A 25,372-nucleotide genomic window follows, 5' to 3' on the forward strand; every position below is an offset into this window, starting at 1 on the left:
TGCCAACGTTCAGGTGGTGACTGGAGATCTCCTGGAATTACCTTCAGTTCCACAAAGGGGAAAAACACTTGAAAGGAGAAGCACAAATTTTAAAAACCCAACTGCAAAATGAGCCCTAAAGGCTGGATGATAAAATTATATAAACATTTATTGTGTGCCTCTTATAAAATCATGAAATTAAAATCAAACACATCAAATAATACATAAACAAACTCATAAATAATAAAGACACAACGCCCATAGGCTATTCTTAGAAAATCATAATATGCACTATACAATAGTAAACTTTAGACTTAACTTGTTTTTACTCAAATTCGGTCTTCTTCTCAGGTCTAATTAGGGACACGCATAATAATTCAGTAGAAAGTACCTAAAGCAGCCGGTATAATCAACAAAGTTTTTAAATTTATTTTTTTAGGACAACAATTTAAATGGAGATGAAGCTGATACAAATTGTCCATTGGTCAGGTAATGGTCTCCTTTTCTCAAGCTTCTTAGAAATTCTAGAGCGTGCCCATGAAGCCAGTGAACATGGGATGGCAGGTCTAAAGTTTCCTGCTCAAAATGTTTGTGGTTGGCTCAGCTCCTTATAGCGACCTTTGGTAGTAGTTGACAGCTCCCTCTGTGGCACCTGTTTTGTGGAGTTCATTTTTTCCCCTCCTCCATTTTACCCTTGCAACCAACTCACGAGGGGAGAGAGTGACTGGTGGAAGATCACCCACCAGGCTTGCCAATCTCCAAGTGGGGTCTGGAGTCCTGTGAGAGTTATAACTGATCTCCCAATGACAGTCATCCCTTCCCCTGGAGAAATGGATTCTCTGGAGGGTTGCCAGACCCCCTGGTGGAGATGGGGGTCCCTGACCTCCAGGACCCACCATCCATCATTTGCTTGGGAGGGGGCTTACCCAGAAAAGGAGTGAGTCTCAGTTGACAATGCAGTGACTTTTGTATGCCACTTCCGATGTGACCTCCAGTTTCACCCTTTTGCTGTGGTGGCAGCTGCTGTCATTGCAATGTTTCTAAAAATCTATATGGCCAATCAGAAGACTTGCTGGGGAAAACCCTACCAGCCCTTCTCGTCAGGGACCCCCTCCTAACCCACCACAGGCTCATGCATCTGGAGTTCTTTGCAGGGAAGACATAACAAACATGCAACTTCAGCTCATAAAAATGACTGTTTTGCCTCCAATGAAAATTGAGCCCAATAGCACCTTTAAGACCAACCAAGATTTATTCAAGGCGTGAGCTTTCGAGTACAACTAGTTTCCTTTCATTGTTTCTTTTCATAACTGGGAAAGTGTCTGCCATTAATCACTATCCTCGACATTTTTTATTTCGCCAATGTTCTTGTGAACTACCTCTGAACTCAAAAGGGCTGATTAATTTGGATATTACGACACAGTTTACTAATTTGCCACTCATTTACTTTTGCCTTATATCTGTACCCTTAAGATCCTTGTTCCATTTTGTCTGAGGAAGAGTGCTTGCACTCAAAAGCTCACGCCTTGAATAAATCTTTCTTGGTCTCAAAGATGCTATTGAATTCAGTTTCTGTTGTGCTACTTCAGACCAACATGGCTACCCACTTGAATTTGTCTCCAATGAGACTGAGAGAGAGCAATGGGGTTTTAATGGGGTTATCTGTTTTGTAGTATTATGTTTTATTGTACTTGGGCTGATCCTGCGTTGAGCAGGGGGTTGGACTAGATGGCCTGTATGGCCCCTCCCAATTCTATGATTCTATGATCCTGCGTTGAGCAGGGGGTTGGACTAGATGGCCTGTATGGCCCCTCCCAATTCTATGATTCTATGATTCTATGATTCTATGATTCTATGATTCTACGATTCTACGATTCTACGATTCTACGATTCTACGATTCTACGATTCTATGATTCTACGATTCTACGATTCTACGATTCTATGATTCTATGATTCTATGATTACTGGCCAGCTGGGACCGGTGGGCTAAAAATCGAAATAATAAATAAATAATAACTCAGCATGAGGTGACTCTGAGGGGAAAAAAAGGGCTTTGAACAGAAAAAAAACTTGTTCTGAAAGAACCAGGGTCAGACCACAAAGGAATCTTCTTGTGATATCTTTTTTAAAGGTTTCTTTAGACTTACTGAGGGATAGGCCAGCTGGAGAAGTCAACTTTATGCTTCCTTAAATCTGGTAGACTCTCAGGTGCCAGGAGATTCTTCGTTTTTGTTTTTGTTCTTGTTCTGTGGGTGGGTGCAGAATGCAAAAAAACTAGCCCGGCCACTGCTGTCGTGACTTCCGCAAGAGAAGTCGATCCTAAACCTCTGTGAGACTTGCCAGAGCGAGCTTGAACTGCCGACGGGCAGGAATTTGACAGGCGTCAGAGATGGGAGGGGAGACAAACAGAAATATCACAGAGGCTGCAGCCAAAACAACCCTCAATGCTCCTCCCCAAAAGAGAAAGTCCTGCCTGTTCTGCCGTCTGACACAGAGACTGAAGTGCGTTAGAGGAGGCACCGCATGCCTCATTTCGGCTTGTCAGTGGGATGCTGCCATGCTTGCAAAATCAGCCTTTCAAATTCAGCCTGCTCTCTCAGAATCCCAAGGGATTCTTTTAACTCTGGAGTCCATTGCATGTATGCAAACCAGTCTACTGTTTTTCCCTCCTGATGTAATTTTTGCCGATTTTTCATCTTCCTTTCTTTATCAACCAGCACTTCCAGCTATAGAAAATCAGTCATCTTATCTTTAAACTTTCTTTCAACAATAACTTTTAATGGTGAAAGTTTGACTTATTCTTTCTTTATATTTAGTCCATAATCTTCATAAGGCTTTTCCTCCATATTTTGTCTTTCGGCTTGTTATTACATCTGTTCCTTTTTTAGTTGGCTATAGTAGCTTATGCAGCTTCTGGCCAGAGTTCATTTCTTCAGACTTCAAACTCCTTTTCCCCAGACGAGGGATTTTCAGTGGATGTTGCTCTGCAGATCTTGGTAGTCTTGGAGGAACATAAGGGAAAAGATGGTCCTGTTCGTATGTTAGACGGGCTTTAAAAATTAAGACCAAAACCTTGAACTTGATTCAGTTTCCAATCTGGAACCAATGCAGCTGGGCAAGCACTGGTGTTATATATGTCCTCCATTGAGTCCCTCTCAGGACTCGAGCCACTGCATTTTGGACCAGTTGGAGTTTATACACTGAATAAAACACTGTGGGTCTTTTAAGGTGCCAATAGACTTGAGTGTACATGCACACAAAAGCGTACACCCAGAATAAAACTGTTGTTCTTAATGGGATAAACCGTGTCTGAAACAGGACAATTTTAAATGCAATAAACAAAATTGCTTGCTGTTTTTTTTCTACTACAATCGTTACTTTAAGCCATCTGTTACCAGTAAACTATTGTAAGACATTTGTTTTCCATTCAGGTGACAACTGATGAAAGCTATTTGGCAGAAACAATTGTTTAGCGTGTAATGACAAGCAAAATAAACTTAAAAGAAACGCAACAAGCAAGTTTGTTTATTGCATTTAAACTTGTCCGTTTCAGACACAGTTTTCCTCTGTATTGTTGGTCATTTTCCACTGTGTCTCCTAAACTGTTGTAGCATTTTGTTCTTAAAGGGGCCAACCGACTCACGAGCGTCCATGCACACCAACTCTTATGCCCAGAAAAAAGCTTTGTGGGACTTTTAGGTGCTAAAAGACTAAAGTGTGTGCCGCTTATCCCCAGAACAAAGCTTTGTGGGACTTTTAGGTGCTAAAAGACTAAAGTGTGTGCATGCACATCAACGCTTATCCCCAGAACAAAGCTTTGTGGGACTTTTAGGTGCCAACACACTAAACCTTTGATTGTGTGGCTGGACGGCTTTGCAACTGCGGCGCGCCAGGCTCTCAGCCCCGCCCTCCGGGGGCCGCCTCCAGGTGTGTGTGGGGAGGCCGCTCTACCCCTTGGCGCCTCTATCGTCCTCGTGCTGTTTCCGCCCCAGACCGGAAGTGACGGCGGGCGGGCGCTCTGGCCAGGCTCCGGGGGTTGTTCGCTGCGCCGCCCGACGGCTCCTGTCCTGTCCCGGGAGCGTGGCCGGGGACGGCGGCCCGGGGGCTGCGGGGAGGGCGCCGGGGATGCGGTTGTGGTCCCGCGGACGGGGGCGAGCGGCCTGCGCGCACGTGGCCGGGAAGGGAAGGTGAGGCTGCGCTGCGCCAAGGGGGCTCCACGGAGCACGTGGTCCCGGGCGGGGGGTGGGGGTCTTATTCCTTGGAGCAAGAAAGCCCTGCTCTTCCTGCAAAGAAGCGCACGCGGGCCTGGCGGTGGTCCTCACAACAGCCCTGCCGGGTAGGCTAGGCGGTGCATTGAGGTATTGCAAGGCCTGCACGTGGCTGGGGAGGGGGGGGGTAAGTGGACGTGTGCTGGGATGTTAGTCTTTCTTTTAGGAAACTGCTCTTTTGTGTAAAGAAGTGCACGCGGTTCTGTTCATTCCTACGACAACAGCCCTGCCGGGTAGGCTAGGCAATGCATTTTGTTATTTGCAATGCTGCACGTGGCTGGGGAGGGAAGGGAGATGGCCTGTGGGGGGTACCTTGGCGGGAGGGGGGCACGTGGACGTGTGCTGGGATGTCAGTCTTTCTTTTTCAAAGCTGCTTTTTTGTGTGTAAAGAAGCGCACACGGTTCTGATGTTTATGTTTGCAACAACAGCCCTGCCAGGTAGGCTAGGCTGTGCATTTGCTTATTTTAAGTCCTGCACGTGGCTGGGAAGGAAAGGGGGTGTGGCTTGCGGGGGGGGGGGGCTACTGGCCGGAGCAAAGGAATGTGTGCTGGGATGTCAGTCTTTCTTTAAGAAAACCCTGCTCTTTTTTTACAAAGAAGCCTACATGGTTCTGACATTTGTCCTCATAACAGCAGCCCTGTAAGGTAGGTCAGCCCAAGGTCACCTAGTGACTGCAGCAGCAAATGACAATACAATAGAAGGTCTTGCAACACCCAGACTCCGTTTTGATTTCTTTATCACTTTGTGATAAAGTCTCTTTGTGCTAAATCTCTAATCTTGATAACGGAGACAGAGCTTTAGAATACAAGAGCAACTGCAGATTTTAACGATGTGTTCTGATTGGGCTCTACTGGACTTTTTATGGTAGGGAAAGGACACCATACCGTTTTTTGGCTTGTGCCTCTTTGAAGCCTGAGTGGTCTAATAGTTGGAAGGTCAGACTAGGATCTATGAGACACGAGTTCCAATTCCCCCGATTCCCAGATGACCTTGGGCCCGTCCTTCTTCCTCAGCATATTGCATTTCACAGGCCTGGTGTGCCTTGAGGTCCTCCATGTAATAATGATTTTAAAAAGTCAGCTAGTCAATTGCTTGATGTAGGGAGTTGAAGCCAACTCCCTGCATAATTTGGAAGCTGCCAGAAGCCGAAAGGTTTTCCAGGGGACAAAGCCTTGGTGGGGGATACAACAGTGTAAGTCTAAAGCTCCTTGGCTCAGCTTTCTTATTGTATGTTTAGACCAGGGATCTTTAGAATCTCCCAGATGGGGCAAGAAGATTACGTCTCTCCACTGCTTTCTCCCCTCCAATTTGTAGTAGTTACAGTGCCTCTGAGAGGTTTCATTTAGACTTCTCTAGGATTTTAGTTTTTTTTCTAATCCTTTGCATGAATGTGGCCTTGCATGAATTCTGAATCTGGCCTTGCATGATGGGGAAAGAAAAGCAGAAGGGTCTTCACAGTATTTCTGAAATGCGTCCAGCTTGTCTGCCCTGCAGTTTGTGTCACTTAGCCTTTTACTGTGGGCCTTTTACTGTGCTTCAGTTGTTCTTTTAGAACGTTTGTTATTGGTAATAAAAATACCGACAAAAATGCACTGGGTTGTTTAAAAGAAGAAAAGCCATCCAGGATGTTAAGGCTCTAGGCATTGCATACGTCTTGCATCATTTTGAGTATTTTTCAACCCTTCCCCCTGCCTGCAAAGGAAACTCTTCCTTCTCTCACAATAACTTATCTGTGGACACAACGGGGAAAGAATGTTTCACTCACTCCTGTTTTAATCTCCGCAAGGCAATGTTTTATGTTTTGGAATACTGTTTTAGGACGAAGGATCAAAGTGTAGCGCCATGTGAGTCTGTAGCAGTAGAAAATAGCAGGCGCATGCAAATAGCAGGCTAGATTGGATTAGGTGTGATGTGCAGAGGGGCAGAAGGCTGTGAAGGAATCAGCATTACTAATGAGACAGGAAAACTAGGTCTTTTTTCAGTCCAGGGGGGATGTATTGCAGTTCCATGGCCTCCCTTTGAGATTCCTTTGCGAGAAAAATGCAACTTTTTGGTCAGCAGCCAAAGTCCTGTTCCCCCACTGCTCTTTGAACCTTGATCCGTCTCCATGGAAGGCACCACATTTAGCCATGCAGAATGGGGGTAAGCCTGACTTTAGAAACCACAGCATCAAAAAAAAATGTTCCCACACTATTTGCATTTTTTTTAATGTTGTGGTTTCTATTGTCAGGCTTATGTCCGTGTATTCTTTGCTGTCGGGACTGGGGGCAGGGAACTGCCAACACTTGGCTTAAATCACATTAGAGGATAAGCAGGGTGGAATTCAATTCACTCACGTGTAGTATTGCAATAGTTAAGCCCCCCCCCCTCCTTTGGGCTTGCTCTGGAGAAGGGAATCCCGATCCCACGGCTTCAACAACCGGAAACTGCATCCTACAATCCACCTTCTTTGTGGCAGTTCTGGCGGGGACAAAGATTAAGCAAAAAATTGGTGCAGAAGAAGCAGCCTCTGAAATCCTCATGCAAACCTCTATGCGTTTTGCATGCAGCATTGTTCTATCTAGTGGAATGGAACAGCATTTGCTGGCAGGGGCTCATGGGAATTGGAGTCCATGGACATCTGGAGGGCTGCAGTTTGACTACCCCTGGTATACCATGGAAGTTAGGAGAAATGAGCATCCCAGAGTGACATCCCATATCCACTGAGCCCCCTTGTCAAACTGGGGGTGATTCCCCACTCTTCCCCATAAAGCCAGCCGAATTCCCTTGGGCCGGGCCCAGTTCTCTCAGTGCTCTCTCAGCCTCCTCCACCTCACATGTTGCCTGTTGTGGGGAGAGGAAGGCTAGGCCGCTTTGGGTGGCAAAAAGCGGGCTGGAAAAAAAAAAACCAGCTCTTCTTATTCTCTCAGATCCCTTCCCTCCCTGAAAAGGCATACTCCTCTCCCAAGCTGGAGAGCTATGATGAAAAGAACTTCTCCCATCATCCCTCAGATTTGGAAAGGTTTGGCTGTCAAGGGCTCCTTTTTCTCTCTCTCCCCCCCTCCCTTTTCTGTCGCAGCCTCCCTCTCTTTCACAGAACGATTGGAGGCAGAGAGCTCCGAGCCAGGTGGGCAAGAAAGAAGTCTTGGGGTTGTGCTGATTCTCTGGGCCGCCGGAGCTCCTTGCCTGTCCGCAGGTAGAGCCTGCCTCCTCTTCCCGAGGTTCCCCGGCGGGGAGGAGCAAATTCCACTTGGCTTCCTGTGCCTGATGTTTTTCAAGCTGCAGGAGGCGACGGAAGGGGCCGGCTAGTTCTGCAGGGATTGCAGCAGCCGAGCTGGCTGGCAGCCACTGCCTTGCTCTGAGCCCCGGGCATCATGGAGCGCTTGGGCTGGGGATTCAGCACTGAAAGCCCGCCTCGGTTCCCATCCCCTCGGTGAGCTGGTTGTGTAATGGGAGCCTCTGGGGGAGGGAGGGGGGAAGGGGGGGGCGTTCCTGGAGAAGTGAGGATGAGATGGGGGGGAGGGGGCTTCGAGTTGAAAATAAGTTTGTTTGCAGTATTGACAACATCAAGACCCATTTTAAGCTGCCTTTACGTTTTATACAGGTTTTTTTTTTTTAAATTCTGGGTTTTAATCACGTTTACGATGTTTCCTGTTCCTATTCTTGTTTGGCTTTGCTAGCCGCTTCCCTGGAAGGGCAGCGTAGAACTGTTTCCGACTAAAGACGGTGTTTTGTAATCGCGTCTAGTTCAGCTCTTAAAGTGCGTGGCCGGCCTCTGCGTGCCGGACCCTCATCCCGCAGGACGTCCATTGTTGTTTTGCTTAAGTTTGTTTTTAAAAAATCCATAATTGGCGATGGGCCATTTGCGGTCAGAAGTGCTGAGGCATGCAAAGCTTTGAAGACAGCATGCTGGAGTTCTTTTAAAAAGTTAATACCACAACAAATTTTATGTCCAGCCCTTCCGTACGTCCTTGGGCCCTGTTGTCAGAGCAGATCAAATCTTACTTACTCCTGGGTTTGTGCAAAACTCTTAATACTACAATACGCTACGTGGTTTATCTATCGGAAACTGTCCAGCGGTGCACTAGTGGATCACAGATCACTTGAATTATTTCATTTGTAAGCTGCTTTTGTCCCCGATGGGGACTCAGAATGTCCTCTGATGATGTTCATTGTATCCTCATAACACCCCTGCAAGGTAGGTTAGCTTGAGAGGCGGTGGCTCATTCTGCCCATGTTGAATAATGCACAGCCAGTATGTGAAACAGGAAAATCTTCTCAAGTGCATTGAAACTGCATTATCATGAACCAGTGATGGGCCCAAGGTCACCCAGCAAATTTGAGTGGCAGAGTGCAGGTTCGAACCTGGGCCTTCCAGATCCTAGCCTGATACTCTAGAGCAGGGGTGGGCACACGGTGGCTCTCCAGATGTCCGCGGACGACAATTGTGGCCACCGTTTGCCCAGCCCTGTTCTGATGCCTCTTGGCTTTTCTTCTGCCTAGTCCTGATGATAGATGCTGAAAAATATTGTGCTAATATTTATTTTTTTGGAGGGGGGTAGAAATGAAATGAAAGGCGAATACATGGCTGGTTGTTCAGCTCTGTGATCGCCTTATCGTAAGGTACGGCACGTGTCTGGCTTCCCGACTGATTCCGAATCGCTAGTTATGAAGCCAGACATTTGGAGGTCAGATGGAGGGAAGCAAGTTCTCCCCAAGAGCCACAGTGAATGGGGGGAGGGCCCAGTGGCCGAAGGTCTAATTGTTCCCTGACCCCTGGCACAGAACTAAACCTTTAATGTGCTTTGGTCACGTCTGTGTGCGCTTTTTTTATCGCCGCAGCCGGTAAATGTCAGCGTTCTTTTTCTTGGCGGCTTTCGAGTTTCCTGCGATTGTTGATGAACTTTCCTAAAAAGCCCTGGCTGCCTCTGGTAAGTTCTGTTCTGTTTTGGAAGCTGCTTTTTAACAAGGAGGCGAGAAAAGGGACGTGTCGGAATCTTTTGTCCGTCGTGGATCTTGAGCGCTGCCCCGGGAATCCGTGGCCATGGTTTGTTTTGGGGCGGATGCGTCCAGAAAAACGGTGTCATTGCTTTTTAATCCTCCTGCTCCGGAGAAAGGAACACGGAACTCACATCTTTCTTCTGTAACAAGAAGGAATTTGAATGAAATGTTTGAAGGGGGTAGACTGTCCCTCCCCTCTGGAAGCCAGACATAACAGGTTATGTAACCCTAAGAACACCATGTATGGTCATGCTGACCCCCCCCCCTCCCAAAATGGCTAAGAACGGGCAGGGGTGTTTACACAGCTCTGCTACCCAACCATATTCTGCATGATCGTGCCACTTCTGGCCTTTCTCACAGCCTGAAGAATGTTTCTGGGGTTTCCCAGTGGTAAAAAAAAGTTGAGTGAGGCTGCCTTAGAGACCTGGGGATCCCCTGGAATTACAGCTCATGCCCAGACTAAAGGCAGCAGGCTCCCAGTAGAAAAGGGCTCCTTTGGAGGGGGGACTCCGTAGAACTATACGCTGCCAAGGTCCCTCCCGGCCCCCAATTCCACCCACTCCTGGCTCCACCCCTCCAGAAAAAATCCTCAGGTATTGCCCAAAGACTGTCAAGCCTACCAGGAATGGGAAGCCAGGGTTGAGAGCCTCCAGGCAGGACCTGGAGATCTCCGAGAGTCACAGTAGATCTCCAGGTGAGAGAGAGAGAGCAGTTCCCCTGGAGAAGATGGCTGCTTTGGAGGGGGGACTTCATGGAACTGCACTCCCCCGAGGTCCTCACCCCCCATCTTGCCCTTCCAAGTTGCACCACTAAAGCCCACCACGGAACGTGGCTGTGGGGCCAGCCCCCCCCCCCAAAAAAAAACAACTCTCGACTATTCTTCTGAATTATTCAAGAGGGCTTTTCTATGCAGGCCATAGAGTTGTGGAGATCCATGAAGGAGGTCTGTGGCAACCAGCCACAATGCATAAAGGGAGAATCGCCACATTCAGGAGGTGCAGACCTGTGGGCACCAGGCAACCTCAGAGGAAGGCCTGAGCCTCTGGACCTTGCTTTTGGCCCTTGGGAGTAACCAGTTGGCCCCTGTGCACACCACGGGCGGGTGGGCTAGATGGACCACCGGTCTGAGCTAGGAGGGCTCCTCTTGTGTCCTTAAGGAGAGCAGACTTCCACAAACGAAGCGGGCCAGAACGGGAGGACTTTTTATCCGTTTTCGCAGGGAGCTCTGAGGCCTCTGGTTATCAATGCCCATCGAGCACCGCCCTGCCGTGTCCCAAGGCGCCTGTTGCGTGAGCGCCGTGCATCGGAAGAGGGGCCTCTCCCCTTTCTGCGCCGGAGCTGATAGTAGCTGGTGAGCTGGTGCCAGCTCTTGGGTGGGGTCCCCACCGGCAACGAGGAGGCTTAACACAAGGAATGTACCCCCAGAGCCCAGTTAAATATCCCCTGCTGATTTATTAATTTATTATTTCAATTTATAAAACAGAACAGTCAAAACCCCATGGGGATAAAGATGCTGTGGCAAAAACACAATCCCCAGACCTGATAAGGTAAAGGTCTCCCCTGTGCAAGCACCAAGTCATGTCTGACCCTTGGAGTGACGCCCTCCAGCGTTTTCATGGCAGACTCAATACGGGGTGGGTTGCCAGTGCCTTCCCCAGTCATGACCGGTTACCCCCCAGCAAGCAAGCTGGGTACTCATTTGACCGACCTCAGGAGGATGGAAGGCTGAGTCAACCTTGAGCCGGCTGCTGGGATCAAACTCCCAGCCTCACGGTCAGAGCTTCAGACATGTTGGCTGCCTTACCACCCTGTGCCACAAGAGGCTCATTCCCAGACCTGATAATCCTCCCAGTAATACATCCAGGAGGGGAAGGGCGAGAGAGGGACGGTGGGCACAGATGGAATTCGCTACCGCCACTCCTGCAGGGGGGCCACGATCTTCTTTGCCACCTGGCCTCAGCTGTTAGGTGTAGGCCATTCCCCAAATTTGGATCCCATTCTGAAGGAGGTGTTCTTTTGGAGGAAAAAGGCTTCATGAATAATGGATGTTAAGTGAGCAGAGTGTTCCCTTGGCAAGCCAAGGGATGGGACTTGCAGCTTTCTGCAGCCAGCAAAGCTGCAGTTTTGCAAGGCCAGGCCTTTCTCTCCCCACCTTGCAAACTTGTTTTCCTTTCACGTGACACTGTCCTTCCGGAAACAGAGTGGCTTGATTTATCCTTCGGATGACAGCGTTGCCTCTCTGCCTCTTGAGTAGTAATTTCGTAGCCAGTTGTTGCTGGTACAGTGAGATGCGGTTTGGGTTCTACATAGCTGGAAGGCCTAAGGTTGTGCTCCCATGTGCTCCAAATGTGTTCTGTATGTGCATTAAGTGCTGTCGTGTCCCTTCTGACTTACAGCAGCCCTGCATGTTAACGCCTTTGTTAACAGCCCTCCTCGCAAGCTGTGGGCCGTGGGTTCCTTCACTGAGCCATCTCAGAGGTTTAAGTCCTGCAGTTCAGAGATGGCTCAGGATCCCTGACCCCAAATGCAAGCAGCTGCTGGTTTAGTCTGCTTAGTCTGTTTTTCTAAGGCTTATGGATATGGCTTTATTGGTTTATTGACCATCCCGATTATACGGCTGCTGTGCATCACGACTGTTGTTCGCTGTCCCGAGATATAGCTATAATAAATAAAATTATTAAATAATAATAAATAATAATAATGTCGGTAATGTTGGGCTGTCCTCTTTTCCTTGCCTCTTGTTTTTTAGTTTCTGCTTGTTGCCACGGCATGGTGGGGTTTGCTAAGCCTGTAGCAGTCAAATGCCTTTCTGCAACACGTTTTGCTTTTGGACTGTGGGGGGCGGGGCCATGATAGAAGGTGTCTTGGAATAGCCGCTGAGGACCCCAAGGGTCTTAACTCTGTGTCTTTGCAGGTAAGCGGCGCGATGGCTGAGAATCCGTCGGAGTGTTCCTTCGGGGGCATCACCCCCATGCAGCAGATGCTGGCATCTGGGACTGGGGCTCTCTTCACGTCTCTCTTTGGTAGGTGTCCCGCGTCTGTGCGCCAATCCGATCAACGGAGGTACATGCCCAAGGGCGCAAGCCTCGTACTTGGATGGGATTCGCCCCATTGCAGGACGTTGTCCCCATGAGTCCAGGTGGGTGGGTGGAAAGCACCAAAAGGGGAGCACCCTTAGTTGTTTCTCAGACATGAAGCTGCCTCGTATCGGCTCAGACCCTTGGTCCGTCATAGAAAACACTGCCTAGTCAGACAGACGGCGTCTGGTCGAGGATTTCCTCATCATCTTCTACCTGGTCCTTTTAACTGGAGATGCCGGGGACTGAACGTGGGACCTCCTGCATGCCCAGCAGCTGCAGGGCGAAAAGGCTTTCTTACAATTCAACATCTGTCAAGGCCACTTTTCCGACTGAAACCCCCTAAATGGCTGAGCCACGCGTTGTCGTGTCTGCTCTGCTCCTTAATGGCCGCGTGTCCCAATGCTTCCCTGTTGTGTGTTTCAGTAACCCCTCTGGACGTGGTCAAGATCCGGCTGCAGGCACAGAGGACGCCGTTCTCCAAAGGTGAGCAAGAACCAGCGTTCCCTCTATTCCCCCAGCCTCCTCTCCTGAGCAGAGCGGTTCACGTCCTGAATAGAACCGCCATAATCCTTACTTGGGCAATGGGCAGGGTCAGGCCCTGTGCGGCTCCGGACTGTTTCTGAGCGGGGCTTCCTGGATTAATGAACGGCCGCTCTCTCACCCCTAGAAGGATCCCTGGCAAGAACTCCTCCGTATCCTGGGGAAAGGGAGCCAGTGGACAAGTATTGTTTGTCTCTCTGAAGCCGGTGGGCCTGGCTTCCGTCGCCTGGTCTAGCGTAAAAGATGAGTCTTTGCTATAGGCTCCTTGGTGTGGGAATGTTTTAATCCTTCCTTGCACACAATGTGTTGGGTTTGAACAGACAGGGATTATTATTATAATAATAAATAAAACATTTAGGAGAGAGTCGAGCCCGTTCTGAAATAGTGTGGTCCTAGGAGGGCTGTACTACCCGCTTCCCCCGAATGTGTCGAATTGCCCTTAAAAACACAACAGCGGCAGGATTTTGTCTCAAGGGCCTGTGGACTCAGTTGCTGGCAGGGGCTCATGGGTTTTGTAGTCCGTGGACATCTGGAGAGCCGCCGTTTGGCCCCCCCTTGCCACGTGGAATAGGACACATTGCTGTAATTTAAATTTAAAAGAAAATGTTTAAAGAAGCTTAATGAACCAGGAACATGTGCTGGGGGGTGGAGTGGGGAGTGGAGGGAACTGCTAACTGCTCTCTGGTATCCTTCTGTAGTCAGGCTCCCCCGTTCTGCCCCTCCCCGCCTACTCTCCCCCCCACCCAGCTGAAGGCCCCCTCATGTATCCTGAACTGTCCCCCTCCCCTCCCGCCAGCCTGTCTCTCAAGCGTATCCATGTTGTGTCTTTCAGTGTTGTCAGTACAGTCTATGCCCTGGAGTATTCACCAGCCCAAATGTAAGTATTTTAGGCACTTTTCCTGTCTCGGCTGCCTCTGTCGGCTCCCTGCGCATTACCTCCTTGCCCCCTGCACCGTCCCAACGGAGAGCGCTGTGAGCCAGGGCTCCCCTCCCCTCTCCCCTTGCAACGTAGCGGGAAGGCGATCCTTCGTCTCCTCCTCTGGGGACTCTGCCCCTCAGTCGCCTCTCAGCAGCAAGGTCCAAGCTGTGAACCGGGGAAGCCTCCAGTTCAAAGGTCGCTTGGGCCACACACACACTCCGTGACCTTGGACGGGTCTTATTTTCTACGTCCCCCTCCTCCCCCTTCTCCCATATGGAGGTTTATTGGAAAAGATTACAGCAATAATAATGGGGAGCCCTTCAGATGTGTCCAGCGTATTGTAGGAAGGCCAGGTCTTAAGGGTGGTAGAACAGACCTGTCAAGATGAGCAAAGGTTCTGTAAAGCGGATTGGTGCGGCAGAAGTAGAATTCCAATCTTTGCCACCAGTATCTGGGGATGAGATCAGAACACCATATGAAACCCCTGAAACATTCTTCAGGCTTTGAGAAAACCCCCAAAGTGGCACAATTGTGCCGAATATACCTGAGAGGCATAGCTGTGGACACGCCCACCTCAGGCCCCTCCCCTCCCCACCTCTTCGAGGTCCAACACTGGCCATTTTGGGAGGGGTGGGAAAGTCGACATGACCATATAGGGTCGTGCTACCCGATAAACATTTAACAATTTTTAAAGATATTTAAAGAAATAACTGCCTCCCACCCATTCAGGAAACCCTTCCAGGGTCATCACAAAACCCCAGGGCTTCACGAAACCCTGCCCTCGAGAGCAAGTGGCATGCTTACTGACTTGAGCCTTTTTGGCTGGGCTGTCTCCCTCGGCCTCCTTTGCAAATGTCTTGTAAAGTCAAAAAGCAGTGATCTCGTGCCTCTTCCATGCCAATGGCGTGAATCCGCTGAGTTACATAGGGTAGGAAAGAATTCCTCCCGTCCGTTCCTAACGTGCTTCTGGGTGGCTGCTTAAAGTCAGTTCTATCCCTTGCCTTGAACCTTGCAAGAGCTTTTTGTGTGTTTCTTGTAAGTCTGCCTTTTGAGTTTTCCGTTCTCCTTTCTGGAATTCCATCTCACCTGTGTCCCCAGGAAGGGGAGCAGGTGTCTTTGGTGGCAGATGGGTTTTCATGCCCTCTCGGTGTTTGGCAGTTCATTCTGATCTATATTCTTGCGATCTAGTTCCACATCTGCTCACTGACAAGGATCCAAAGAGAACAGCTGCAAAAAAATTGTCCTCTTTGTCTATTGGGCAATGAGTGATGAACCACAACTATTCTCTGCTCCAGCTGATGTATCATAGAGCTTTTACAGGCTAGAAGGAAAGGGCTTTTCTTTCCTCCTGAAGAGCCAGGTTCCGTTTCAGGGATGCCTGTGTGCCTCTCACATTTTCCTCCTTTTTTTTTTTAAACCTCGCAATCTTCTCTTGTGATTCGCTCCTGAGGCTGTTTTGTTTTGTGACTCAGACCGAAGAACATCTAACCCCGGTGTGTTGAGGCGGACAAGAGCTGCAGTATGCGAGACACAATTAATTAACCTGACAGCCTATCCTGTTAGCAGCTTAATACTTGAAGGAAGGAAAAGAGGACAAACACATGCATTGATGGACGACCATCAGTCATTAGCGAAGAGCGAAACCAGAAAGATTTCTCGTTGGGCGGCTGAACGCCGAATCAGAAGATTCTTTGCTTGGCACCTTAGCATTTCCCGAAGTCAGTGGGGAATTTCAACAGGATCGAAGAGTACTGATTATTCCCCTCCCTCCTCCCCCTTTGCGCAATCTTAGCAGGACAGGCGTGGGAGCGAGCCAGGCGCTCCCTGTGTGGCCTCATTTGACTTCCCGTGGCCGATGGGTTGGCGCTAACGTGTGTAGACAGCTCGGCAACTCTTAACTAGCAGGGTGACGGGCACGGCGGTCTCCCAGGGAGCGATTGGCTCAGCTCCTCTGGCTTTGCTCTAATGGGTTCCTTGGCTTCTCCACTCTGGCTGCGTCTGTGTTCCGGCACTCAAGTAAACTGTTCAGATATCTGGCACCCTCCCAGATCCCAAGGGGAAGACCCCTCCATCCATCGGAAGCTGCCATATGCAGAATGGGACCCCAGGTTCCTCACACTCGGAGCTGTCTAATCAGACTGGGGGCTTTCGCATCTCCTCATGCTTGTTTCCCTTTAACTGGAGGTGCTGGGGATTGAACTGGGGGCCTTCCGCCTGGGGAGCAGATTCTTTCTCACGAGCCATGGCTCTCCCCCTGCCCATAACCGATCCCATTGTGACCTCTGTAGGCCCAGCTTTGCTTGTATATTAGTTCCTGTTGGAAAGTGTATATTTCCTTAAAGCCAGCGCTGGTGGGATTCCCGCTTTTGTGTTACTTGCTGTGTTTTCTCGCTACTGTGGCTGCTGCTGCTGTAGTTTCATGTGTTTTCATTTCCTGAGTTGGTCTGATACTAAAGGAAGTTACACGGGCAGCAGGGACAGGTTGAAAGTGATGATCCGAGAATCCTGTGTGGTCTGGAGGCTTGAATCTTCAGCCTGGATCAGTGAGACCCGTATCTGAATATCCTGGGAGTTCTCTTGGGTGCCTTTGGGCCAGTCACATATTCTCAGCCTAGCCTGCCTCACAGGGTTGTTCTGCGACAAGCATGCAAGAGGGAGAGAACAAGTTGTTTTGAGTTCTAGCTGAGGAGGAAAGGAGGTATTGATAGCATCGTGTTTTCTCCATGTTCTTCAAAGGACTTAAAATTAATATTAAGCCACCTGTTCAGGAAACCCTGGTTGAGAAAGCGTAGTCTAGGAGGCATGCTGACACTCCAACCAGGGACCAGCTGTTGTGAACTCCATCATCCGATGCACCTCCTCCCCCCAGACAGAGCCCAGTAGCCTCCCAGATTTCGTGGGGAACAGGAGGTGAAACAGGAGGTGGGGCAGGGGGTGACAGCTCGACCACTGCTGGTGAAACAGGCGGGGCAAGACTAATCTAACCTAGCATAAGGCCTATCCCGTGGCATTGATGACCATGATACCTCTCTGCCACTGTTGTGTCTACAGCAGGGGTGGGAAAACTGTGGCCCTCCATATGTCCATGGACTGCAATTCCCATGAGCCCCTGCCAGTGAATGCTCATGGGAATTGTAGTCCATGGACATCTGGAGGGCCACAGTTTGCCCATATCTGGTCTACAGCATGTGATCCTCCAGCTGAGCTGTTTTGCGTGCCCCCAGGAACTGGATACTGACCACACAACAGCCTACGGTGTGATCCGTTTGCTGCTGGCTTCGAACACAACATTGCTCATTATCTCATTAATTATCTCATTAAAGCCATGATCCAGCTCGGCAACATCTCTGAGTTAGATGCTAGTGTGGAGGCATGTTCATAGAACCATAGAGTTGGAAGGGGCCAGACAGGCCATCTAGTCCAACCCCCTGCTCAGTGCAGGATCAGCCTAAATGTTCTGGTGGTGCACCTGTTTGTCCAATGTATAGGGATACTGTTCCGCTCAAGGATATGGACAAGATCCGTGGAGAGGTGAGATCTACCATGTGTGCTCTCAATCTTGGCTGGTAAAAGGGGGACTGGCCAAGTGCATCAGGAGAATGGGTAACCGCTTCTGTGAGGGTGGGGGTTATAACACCCATGCTCAGTCAGTAATTGGATTCTTTTTTTGGGGGGGGGGTGCTTCTAGCCAGTCTTCCATTCCTGGAAGGGCGGGCAGTTGCTTCTCAGTTCTGGGGGTCTTGGAAGAGACTGATTTTCTGCCCCCCTTCCCATGTGGCTTCAGGCCACAATTTGGAACAGGCTGCTCTGTTCGCTCAGTTGATAACCTGTCCTAAGAACTAGGCAGAAGGAATGCAATCCTGCTAGTTCTGCTGGATCTCTCAGCAGACTTCGATTCTGCAGTACCCTTTTGAGCCACCTCTTGGCACCGGGGGTCAACAGGTGATGATGGTTCAGGACTAGGAGGCAGTCTCAGAGGGTGGGGCTTTGGAATTTCTGCTCTGCCCCATGGCTGTGGGGCTCTGCAGGGCTTGATCTTATCAACCATGCTGTTTGAAGTTGTTGGGAGAGGTCATCAGGAGATTTGGGCTGCAGTGTCACCCATATGTGGATGATATCCAGCTCTGCCTTTCTTTCCAACCTAATTCCAAGGATGCTGTTGACGTTCTGAACTGGAACTTGGAGTCAGTAATGAGCTTAACCCTAACCATGCAGAGATTCTCTGGGTTAGTAGAAAGGCAAATGTGGGACTTGAACTCTCTCCTGTCTTGGATTGGGTTATACTTCCCCTGTAAAGCACGGATCACACCTTGGCACACTGGTCCTCTTAGAAAACCTGGTGACTCAAAGTGCTTTTGTCCAGCTTTCTGTGATTATGAACCATCCATCCCTGGGAGGTGCACCTGGTCCCTCTCCTATTCAATCTTTAAGAGGCTGATGAAGATGGTTTTATTTAGGACAGCATTTGGTTTCATTTAGTGGCAGTCCTGAATTGTGATTTTAAGCTTTGTGATTTTAAATGTTTAGCTTCGCTGGGTTTTGTGATTATTTGATCTCTGTTGTAAGTCATCCTGAGCTCCAAAACAAGAAAGGCAGATAGTAAAAAAATTAAAATAAGTAGGTAAACCACCTGCTCATACCCCTGAGGGTATGAGCAGGTGGTTTACCTGGCAGGGGCTCATGGGAATTGTAGTCCATGGACATCTGGAGGACCACAGGTTGACTACCCCTGACTTGGAGAACATGGACCTTTAGCTCTGGATTCTCTTCTGGATAATTCTGCAGCATGTGCCTGCTGTGGGAAGTATTCAAGTTTGCACATCTGTGCTTGCGAAGCTGGTATCTAAGGGAGGGCATAATATATAGGGAGCTCGAGCGCAGGGTGATCTGAAATGGCGCGTGATCATCAGAGCAAAGATGTCTCATTCCTGATCATGCAGCTCCCCTCTCCCTGCTAAACGCCCATTTGTTCTGTCTCCCCCTGTCTTCAACAGGGAAATGCTTCCTCTACTGCAACGGCCTCATGGATCACCTGTACGTGTGCCAGAATGGGAACAGCTGTACAGCATGGTACAAGACCCCCACCCGTTTCACAGGAACTTTGGTAAAGTCCTGATTTCTTATGCGGACCTGGTGGGTTTTGGACGGTCAACTCCAGCTGCTGCACAGATCCTTCTCCTGGATACTTGAGGCTGATCTTGCACTGAGCAGGGGGTGGGACTAGATGGCCTGCATGGCCCCTTCCCACTCTGGGATTCCATGATATTCCCTGCCTCAAAAAAACAAACACACACCTAGCTTCTGAAGATGGCCTTCTGACACAGGGGTGGTTGGTTGATGAATCCTTCTTTGCCCATCCCGCTCTGCTATTTTTCTCCCTTCAGGGTACCAAGCGCGAGTTCCCTATTGCCCTTCTGTATTTAAAATCTCATTGGGAGGGAGAAGTGTCTCAGAATGGTTTAGCGTGGCCATGCACCGTGTCAGTGCAGGATTCCATTTTCATGGGGCAGTCTTCCAAGTTCGTTTATTCCTGGATAAGTTCCCACCTATTCCCTGAAGGTGTTACTGTCCCGAGGTAGTTGAGTTTCTGAAAGGGGTGAAATGAGACGGAGGGGAGCAGAAAGGTGTGGCACCCCAGGGGGCACTTCAGAATGTCCGTCCTGCCACGTGTCCCTCCCTCCTTAACTCTTCTGCTGTCATTTTGTCTTCCTGCAGGATGCATTTGTGAAGATCATACGCTACGAGGGCATCCGATCCTTATGGAGCGGCCTGCCTCCCACTCTGTGAGTCTGGATGCAGTTGGGGATTGGAAGTCCTGTTCTGTCGCAGAGTTGCTGATCCTATTTATTTAAATTATATGCCATCAAGTCACAGCCGACTTACGGCAAATCCCACAGGACGGGGGGGGGGGAACTGTGGCTCTCCAGGTGTCCATGGACTACAGTTCCTATGAGTCCCTGCCAGCATGTGGGGAACGGGATGAAAGAATGTCTGAACATAGCACAAGATCAAGGCATGGTTGAGCACAGCAAAACACCGGATTTTAGCATGGCCAGTGCTCTCTTGGAGTGGCACAAGGACGTATCCTTAGTCACTGTGTCTTATCTACATTTCTGATTGGTCTTGGAATGAATCACTGAAGTCTATAGGAAAGTTCTGATAAAGAATAGAGGGGCGGTGGCTTTTAAGAGAGGCCTCAAGTCTCCCCCTAGCTTTCCTTGCATTTCTTTGTTGTGAAATTCATATTTTGTTGAACCAAATTCTCCATGGACTTCGTGTGATTAGTCTACAGCACACCGGTATGCAACATAATTGTGTCCGGTCTGCTCGTAGGCCCAAGTGCCTGATGGATGCGATCTCTCAACAGGGTGATGGCTGTCCCCGCCACGGTGATCTACTTCACTGGCTATGATCAACTGCGTGACTTCTTGCGTGCCAGGATAGACAGCCAGGGGCGCTACATCCCTCTGGTGGCCGGAGCTGTCGCTCGATGTGAGTATTCCCTGTCCAAATAGAAGACAGGGGATTCTTCAGTCATGTGTTCTGCGGCGATTATGATAGCCACAGGCACCTGGAGGCTTCCTCTGTTCTGTGTGGTGGCATAGTACCCAAAGCCACAGGCATCTAGAGGCTTCCTTTGTAATGTGCAGTGCCACAGTAGAAACTACAAGCACCTGGACGCCTCCTCTGTTAGGTGGATTTTGCATCTATCAGCTCTTTAACAGATGTAACATTTTTGTTTTCTGCCCTGCCTGAGCAAGAGGAGGGTGCAACAAGATCAGCCGCCGACTTCTGCATGACGTCCCGGTCACTGTTTCCCCTCTCCCCTAGTGGGTGCCGTGACGGTGATCAGCCCCCTGGAACTCATCCGGACGAAGATGCAATCCCGCCAGCTGAGCTACCGTGAGCTCCGCGTCTGCATCCAGTCCGCTGTGGCCCAGGACGGCTGGCTCTCCCTGTGGAGGGGCTGGGGCCCCACCGTGTTGCGGGACGTTCCTTTCTCGGGTACGGGCATGATGAGGGCAAGGGCGGGCTCGGCTGGTACCATCCGAGGGCTTTAAGGGTGTTTTGACGTATTGCATACAGAGAGCTGGAAGGAACTGGGAGTGCCGCTGTACAGCGATGGAGAGTTTAAGACATTTTAAGATAAGGGGTTAGATCCAGGCTGGTTTTAGCTCACGCAGGGCACTTTTCACTGCTGGAATTGAAACTTATTGCTTTACCTCCCCCATCCCCCTGTGCTAGGGTGTTATTCCTGGAACATCAAGGGAAGCAAATTGCGGGTCTTAGGCAGTACGAGGGGGGGTTGGTTGAGATTATTATATCTCTCCCCCCCCCCCCCCCCGTTAGTGGAGTTTTAATATGCAGAGAGAATGGAGCTCCGGGCTGCTTAATGGATAAAATAGTTTTTTATTCAGAAGTGAAACAACTATGTACAGAGAGAGATCTAACTATCTAGTCAGCTGTAATCTCTGGCCGTTCTTCTGCTGTTATTGGGGGGGGGGGTGCCAACAAGCAGGAAATCCCCATTGAGCGAATTGGGACACTGGAGGACATGATTTGAAAATCACTAGGAAGTCCCTATCCCAACTATGCTAAATATACATCTCTTTTGATGCCCCCTGCAGGACACCCGCTATTTTGTGCACAGTTATGCACATTGCAGATTTTGCATATTCCAACTCGGTTGACTACTCTTGGCAACAGAATTTGTTTCTGGGAGAACACGCCTGAAGCCACGTGGCTTGAATAAAGAGTGTAACTCATAAACGTCCCTGGGTTAAACCTAGCAGGCTGCCACCTTTTCCCCACTGCCCAAAGAAACATAGCAGGCCTCTGTTGTCTGGCTGCCCTTTGCATTTCGACTGCATCTCTGCCTCTTCTTTCTCCGCAGCCCTCTACTGGTACAACTATGAGCTGGTGAAATGCTGGCTGTGCAGCCGATTCCATCTCAGTGAAGCCACCTTCATGATCAGCTTTGCGGCCGGGGGCGTTTCTGGCATGGTGAGAGCTTTTACGGGCCTTCATGGAGCCTGGAAGGAGAACCCCTGAAATGAGGGGTGCAGCCAGGGCTTTCAGTTAAGAAAGGGAGCCTTCTGGGCCAGCCCAGTTTCTGCATCTGAGGAGCCGTGAAAACTTTCCCTTCCCCTGTTTTTTTTTAGTTGTTCTGCTGTAGAAGTCCCAAGTTGTACAGCAAGAGCAGTAGCTTTTCTGTTACCCTGGTCAAGGCTTTAGCCCTTTTCATGGCAAAGAGACATGAGACGTCTGTTTAACAGAGTCGATTTTTAGTGCTTTTTATTAGTCGGGACAAATCTCTCTCCGTCCCCACCCCGGCATGTTGCTCCTGAATTGCCCTGCTGGATTAGACCACTGGTCCAGCACGCTGCTTTGCGCACTGGCCAGCCGGTTCTTTTTTCTCTCCCCACCCAAACAAATCCGTGTCCTTAGTCTTTAGCGGTGCCTGACCACCCCTCCTCTCTCCCAGGTGGCCGCTGTCCTGACGTTGCCCTTTGACGTGGTCAAAACCCAGAGGCAGATCGAGCTGGGCAACATGGAGACGCTCCAAGGTAAGCAAGTAGGGAGGGAATCCAAAATCTGGGCAGTAGTCAGCAGAGTGGATCCTACCTGCTTCCCCCCCCCCCCCCGGGGCAAAAGAGGGAGGAGGGAGCTGATTTGACCCACAGGACCACATGGGCACCAGCCAGGTAGGGCAGAGACTGCCACGAGGAAGGCAGAATAGGGCAGGAAAACAGCAGCCTGTGCCCAGCACGCCGTGTCAGAATTCCAGATGTAAACAGAGAAAAGCAGAACCTTTCCAAGGCCATTGGTACAATAAATTTATATATATTGATAATTTTTTAAGGACCAACCAAAACGGTTTCTAGATATACTCTGTTTCTAACGCAGGTTCAGCCTGGTGAAAGCTGAGATGGTATCTTATAAGCACCAAGGCCTCTCTGGAGTGGTTCGCCAAGCTAACACTTAGCTCAGCCTTCCTCAACATTTTTACTGTTGAGAACCCCCTGAAAAGATTTTCCGGCCTTGAGAAACCCCAGAAGTGGCACGACCATGCAGACTAGGGTTAGGAAACAGAGCTGTGGACACCCCCCCCAGGCCCCTCCCCTTCCCACCCCCTCCAGGCCCAGCATTGGCCATTTTGGGAGGAGTGAGTGGGTGAAGATGACCATATGCGTTCATACCACCTGATAAAATGCTTAACAAACTTTTAAAATATATTTTAAACTTACTTAACTCCCACCCATTTGGGAAACCCTTCCAGGACCGTCAAGAAACCCCAGGTTTCACGAAACCCCGGTTGAGAACGCCTGCCTTACCTGATGGAGGTCATCTGTCGGAAATTCCAGTTGCCCTTTGTTTTTTAAAAAAATCGATAGGCCTGTCTTATTTGCCCTGAGGGGATTCCTGCAGGGGATCCATTATGGACTGTTTTCTTGTAACGTGTTGATCTATAACCTCTTTCACGCAGAAGGCGAAGCAGGAAATAAATGCTCGGCGTACGTAAACGCTTGCCCTTTTATCTTCTCCCCCAGTGACTGCTTCCAGATCCTCCACCTGGCTCCTCATGAGAAGGATTCGGGCAGAATCCGGGACCCGTGGACTCTTTGCAGGTGACAAAGGGGGCTCCTTTTGCCATCGTCCCTAACTAGCACCTTTCTTCTCTGCTGTATGTTGGAGCCGGTGGGGGAAGATGAGAATCATGGAATCCTAGAGCTGGAAGGGACCTCCTGGGTCATCTAGTCCAACCCCCTTCACTGTGCAGGGCACTCACCACCCTATGGCTCATCCACTGTCGCCTGCCACCCCCTTGAATTAAATATACCACAAATAGATACAGAAGTGGTGCTCTTCTGCCGAAAACTCTTCTCTTTGACTCTGGGCGGGCTGGTGGCTCACAGCCCCCAATTTCCCTGCGTCCAGTCTCAGGATGGCCAGTCTCCTGAGCTCTCTTAGCCTTCCTTGCTGAGAAGGATATTGAAGTTTCAAATCATCCTCCTCTCCTGCTCCTTACATCCCTGTCTTCTCCCAGGCCTCACTCCAGCCAGCTAGAGTTTCACGCTCCAGTTACCCGGACCCTGAAACATCTGCCTTTCTGCCCCGCCTGTCCCCCAAACCCCCAGGTTTCCTGCCTCGCGTCATCAAGGTGGCCCCGGCCTGCGCCATCATGATCAGCACGTACGAATTCGGCAAGACTTTCTTCCAGAAGATGAACCAGGAACAGCAGCTCAGCGGCTTGTGAGCTCCAGGAGGGAAAGCTTCGGGCGGCATCCTTGAAAAGGACCAAAATCGTATGATTTGGGGGAGGGGGGGCGGGGATTTCAGCAAGCAGCGGGCCAGGTTAGTGGCCGAGGCTGACAGCGGTTCTCTGCCGAGGCTGAGAAGGCCGGACCCGGGAAACGTCCTGGTCACTTCCCTTTGTAGGTGCCTTTTGGGGGTTAGTTTCTCTCCTTTTTCCTGGGGGGAGGGACTTTTTGACGTCCATCGTACGGTCCCTCCCCCTTGGAATCACTTGGTTTAGGCTGCAATTCTGCAGAGCCCCGAACGGAACGTTCCTCCCTCAGCTTCAGGCGGAAGGCGGAAGGAAGGGGCGGGGCTAAGGCAGGGGCAGCCTTGGCCTTTCAGAACCCGAGGGGATCCTTCCGCAGCACACGCCACCCCTGCTTGGCGGGCTTTCAGAGCAACATCAAGCTGTAGACCAAGGGACATCTCTATCCTGGCCTTAATTTTCTGTCGGCATGCATGCCTGCTGTTCTCTTCCGTAAACACTCTCGATACACCACTGGCTCTCGGTGCAGCCCCAAAACGGACTTCTAGGGGGATGTAGAAACACTGGCTTTGAATACTCAGGACTGAATGCCCACCCCACACCCCCGCTTCGTCCTGGTCGTCTCTCTTCTGCTGCCATTTGCCCCCGTGGACACCTTGAATTCCTCATGCCTTAGGTTTGCCAGTAGCATGGGCCCAAAGCCATGGATACTCTGCTCTCTTCCCTCCCCACCTCCCATCTTCTCTGTTTAAACAGGAGTGAAGTCTCAGCCAAGCCAAGGTTTGGGTTGATGCCGGGAACTTCAAGTAGCACCTTTTAACAGCTAATGTGTACCCTTTTGCTCTGTTAATTTATGTGCCTGCTGCGTAGTTCTCATGGGGAAGGCGATCCCGAACTTCTTGTTTCTTAAATAAAGTTAATTTTGTAAAAAAAAAAATAATAATAATTACGTCTGAAAGCAACTGGAGGAGAAAGGGGCTCAGATTTTATGTTCGGTTCGTTGGAGGCGGGAAAGAAACATTGCTAGATGTTTTGGGAAGTGTCTGATCGCTTTCTGGATTGTCCGTCTCCTTGCAAACCTGCCCTTAAGAAGAGCCCTGTTGGGCCAGACTGATAGCTGCATCTTAGTCCAGTTCCTCCAGATGGCCAGCAACAGGGCATAGAGGCCGAAGCCTTCATAAGGACATCAGAAGAGCCCTGATGGATCAGACCAAGAGTCCATCTGGTCCAGCCTCCTGCCTCACACAGTGGCCAACCTTTTCCTCTAGAGCAGGGGTAGTCAAACTGCAGCCCTCCATATGTACATGGACTACAATTCC

At 49.9% G+C, this 25,372-nt stretch overlaps 1 protein-coding gene across 4 annotated transcripts; it reads left to right on the forward strand.

Moving 5' to 3' along the window:
- The first annotated feature begins 3,979 nt into the window (after positions 1-3,979).
- On the forward strand, positions 3,980-25,328 carry SLC25A39 (solute carrier family 25 member 39). Of its 4 annotated transcripts, none has more exons than XM_077315617.1 (12): positions 3,989-4,167; positions 12,144-12,252; positions 12,733-12,792; positions 13,682-13,726; positions 18,763-18,872; positions 19,484-19,551; positions 20,136-20,260; positions 20,600-20,773; positions 21,663-21,772; positions 22,254-22,335; positions 23,320-23,397; positions 23,908-25,324. In XM_077315617.1, exons 2-12 carry the CDS (start codon positions 12,156-12,158, stop codon positions 24,024-24,026), a joined length of 1,068 nt encoding a protein of 355 aa, XP_077171732.1. In that variant the 5' UTR covers positions 3,989-4,167; positions 12,144-12,155; the 3' UTR covers positions 24,027-25,324. The 4 variants fall into 4 exon arrangements, with proteins under 4 accessions (XP_077171734.1, XP_077171732.1, XP_077171735.1 ...); XM_077315620.1 differs by lacking the exon at positions 13,682-13,726 and adding an exon at positions 7,308-7,661 and having other exon boundaries at positions 3,990-4,167; positions 23,908-25,326; XM_077315618.1 differs by lacking the exon at positions 3,989-4,167 and adding an exon at positions 7,334-7,661 and having other exon boundaries at positions 23,908-25,325.
- The last annotated feature ends 44 nt before the right edge of the window (positions 25,329-25,372 follow it).

This window comes from Paroedura picta, chromosome 16 (genome assembly GCF_049243985.1).
Source record: "Paroedura picta isolate Pp20150507F chromosome 16, Ppicta_v3.0, whole genome shotgun sequence".
Classification (NCBI taxonomy): domain Eukaryota; kingdom Metazoa; phylum Chordata; class Lepidosauria; order Squamata; family Gekkonidae; genus Paroedura; species Paroedura picta.

Excerpts from the sequence above, each read along its gene's own strand:
- SLC25A39 (XM_077315617.1), top strand. The coding sequence starts at position 12,156 with ATGGCTGAGAATCCGTCGGAGTGTTCCTTCGGGGGCATCACCCCCATG. Across the intron at positions 12,793-13,681 it reads GAGGACGCCGTTCTCCAAAG|TGTTGTCAGTACAGTCTATG; the intron begins GTGAGCAAGAAC and ends TGTGTCTTTCAG. Across the intron at positions 20,774-21,662 it reads GCGGGACGTTCCTTTCTCGG|CCCTCTACTGGTACAACTAT; the intron begins GTACGGGCATGA and ends CTTTCTCCGCAG.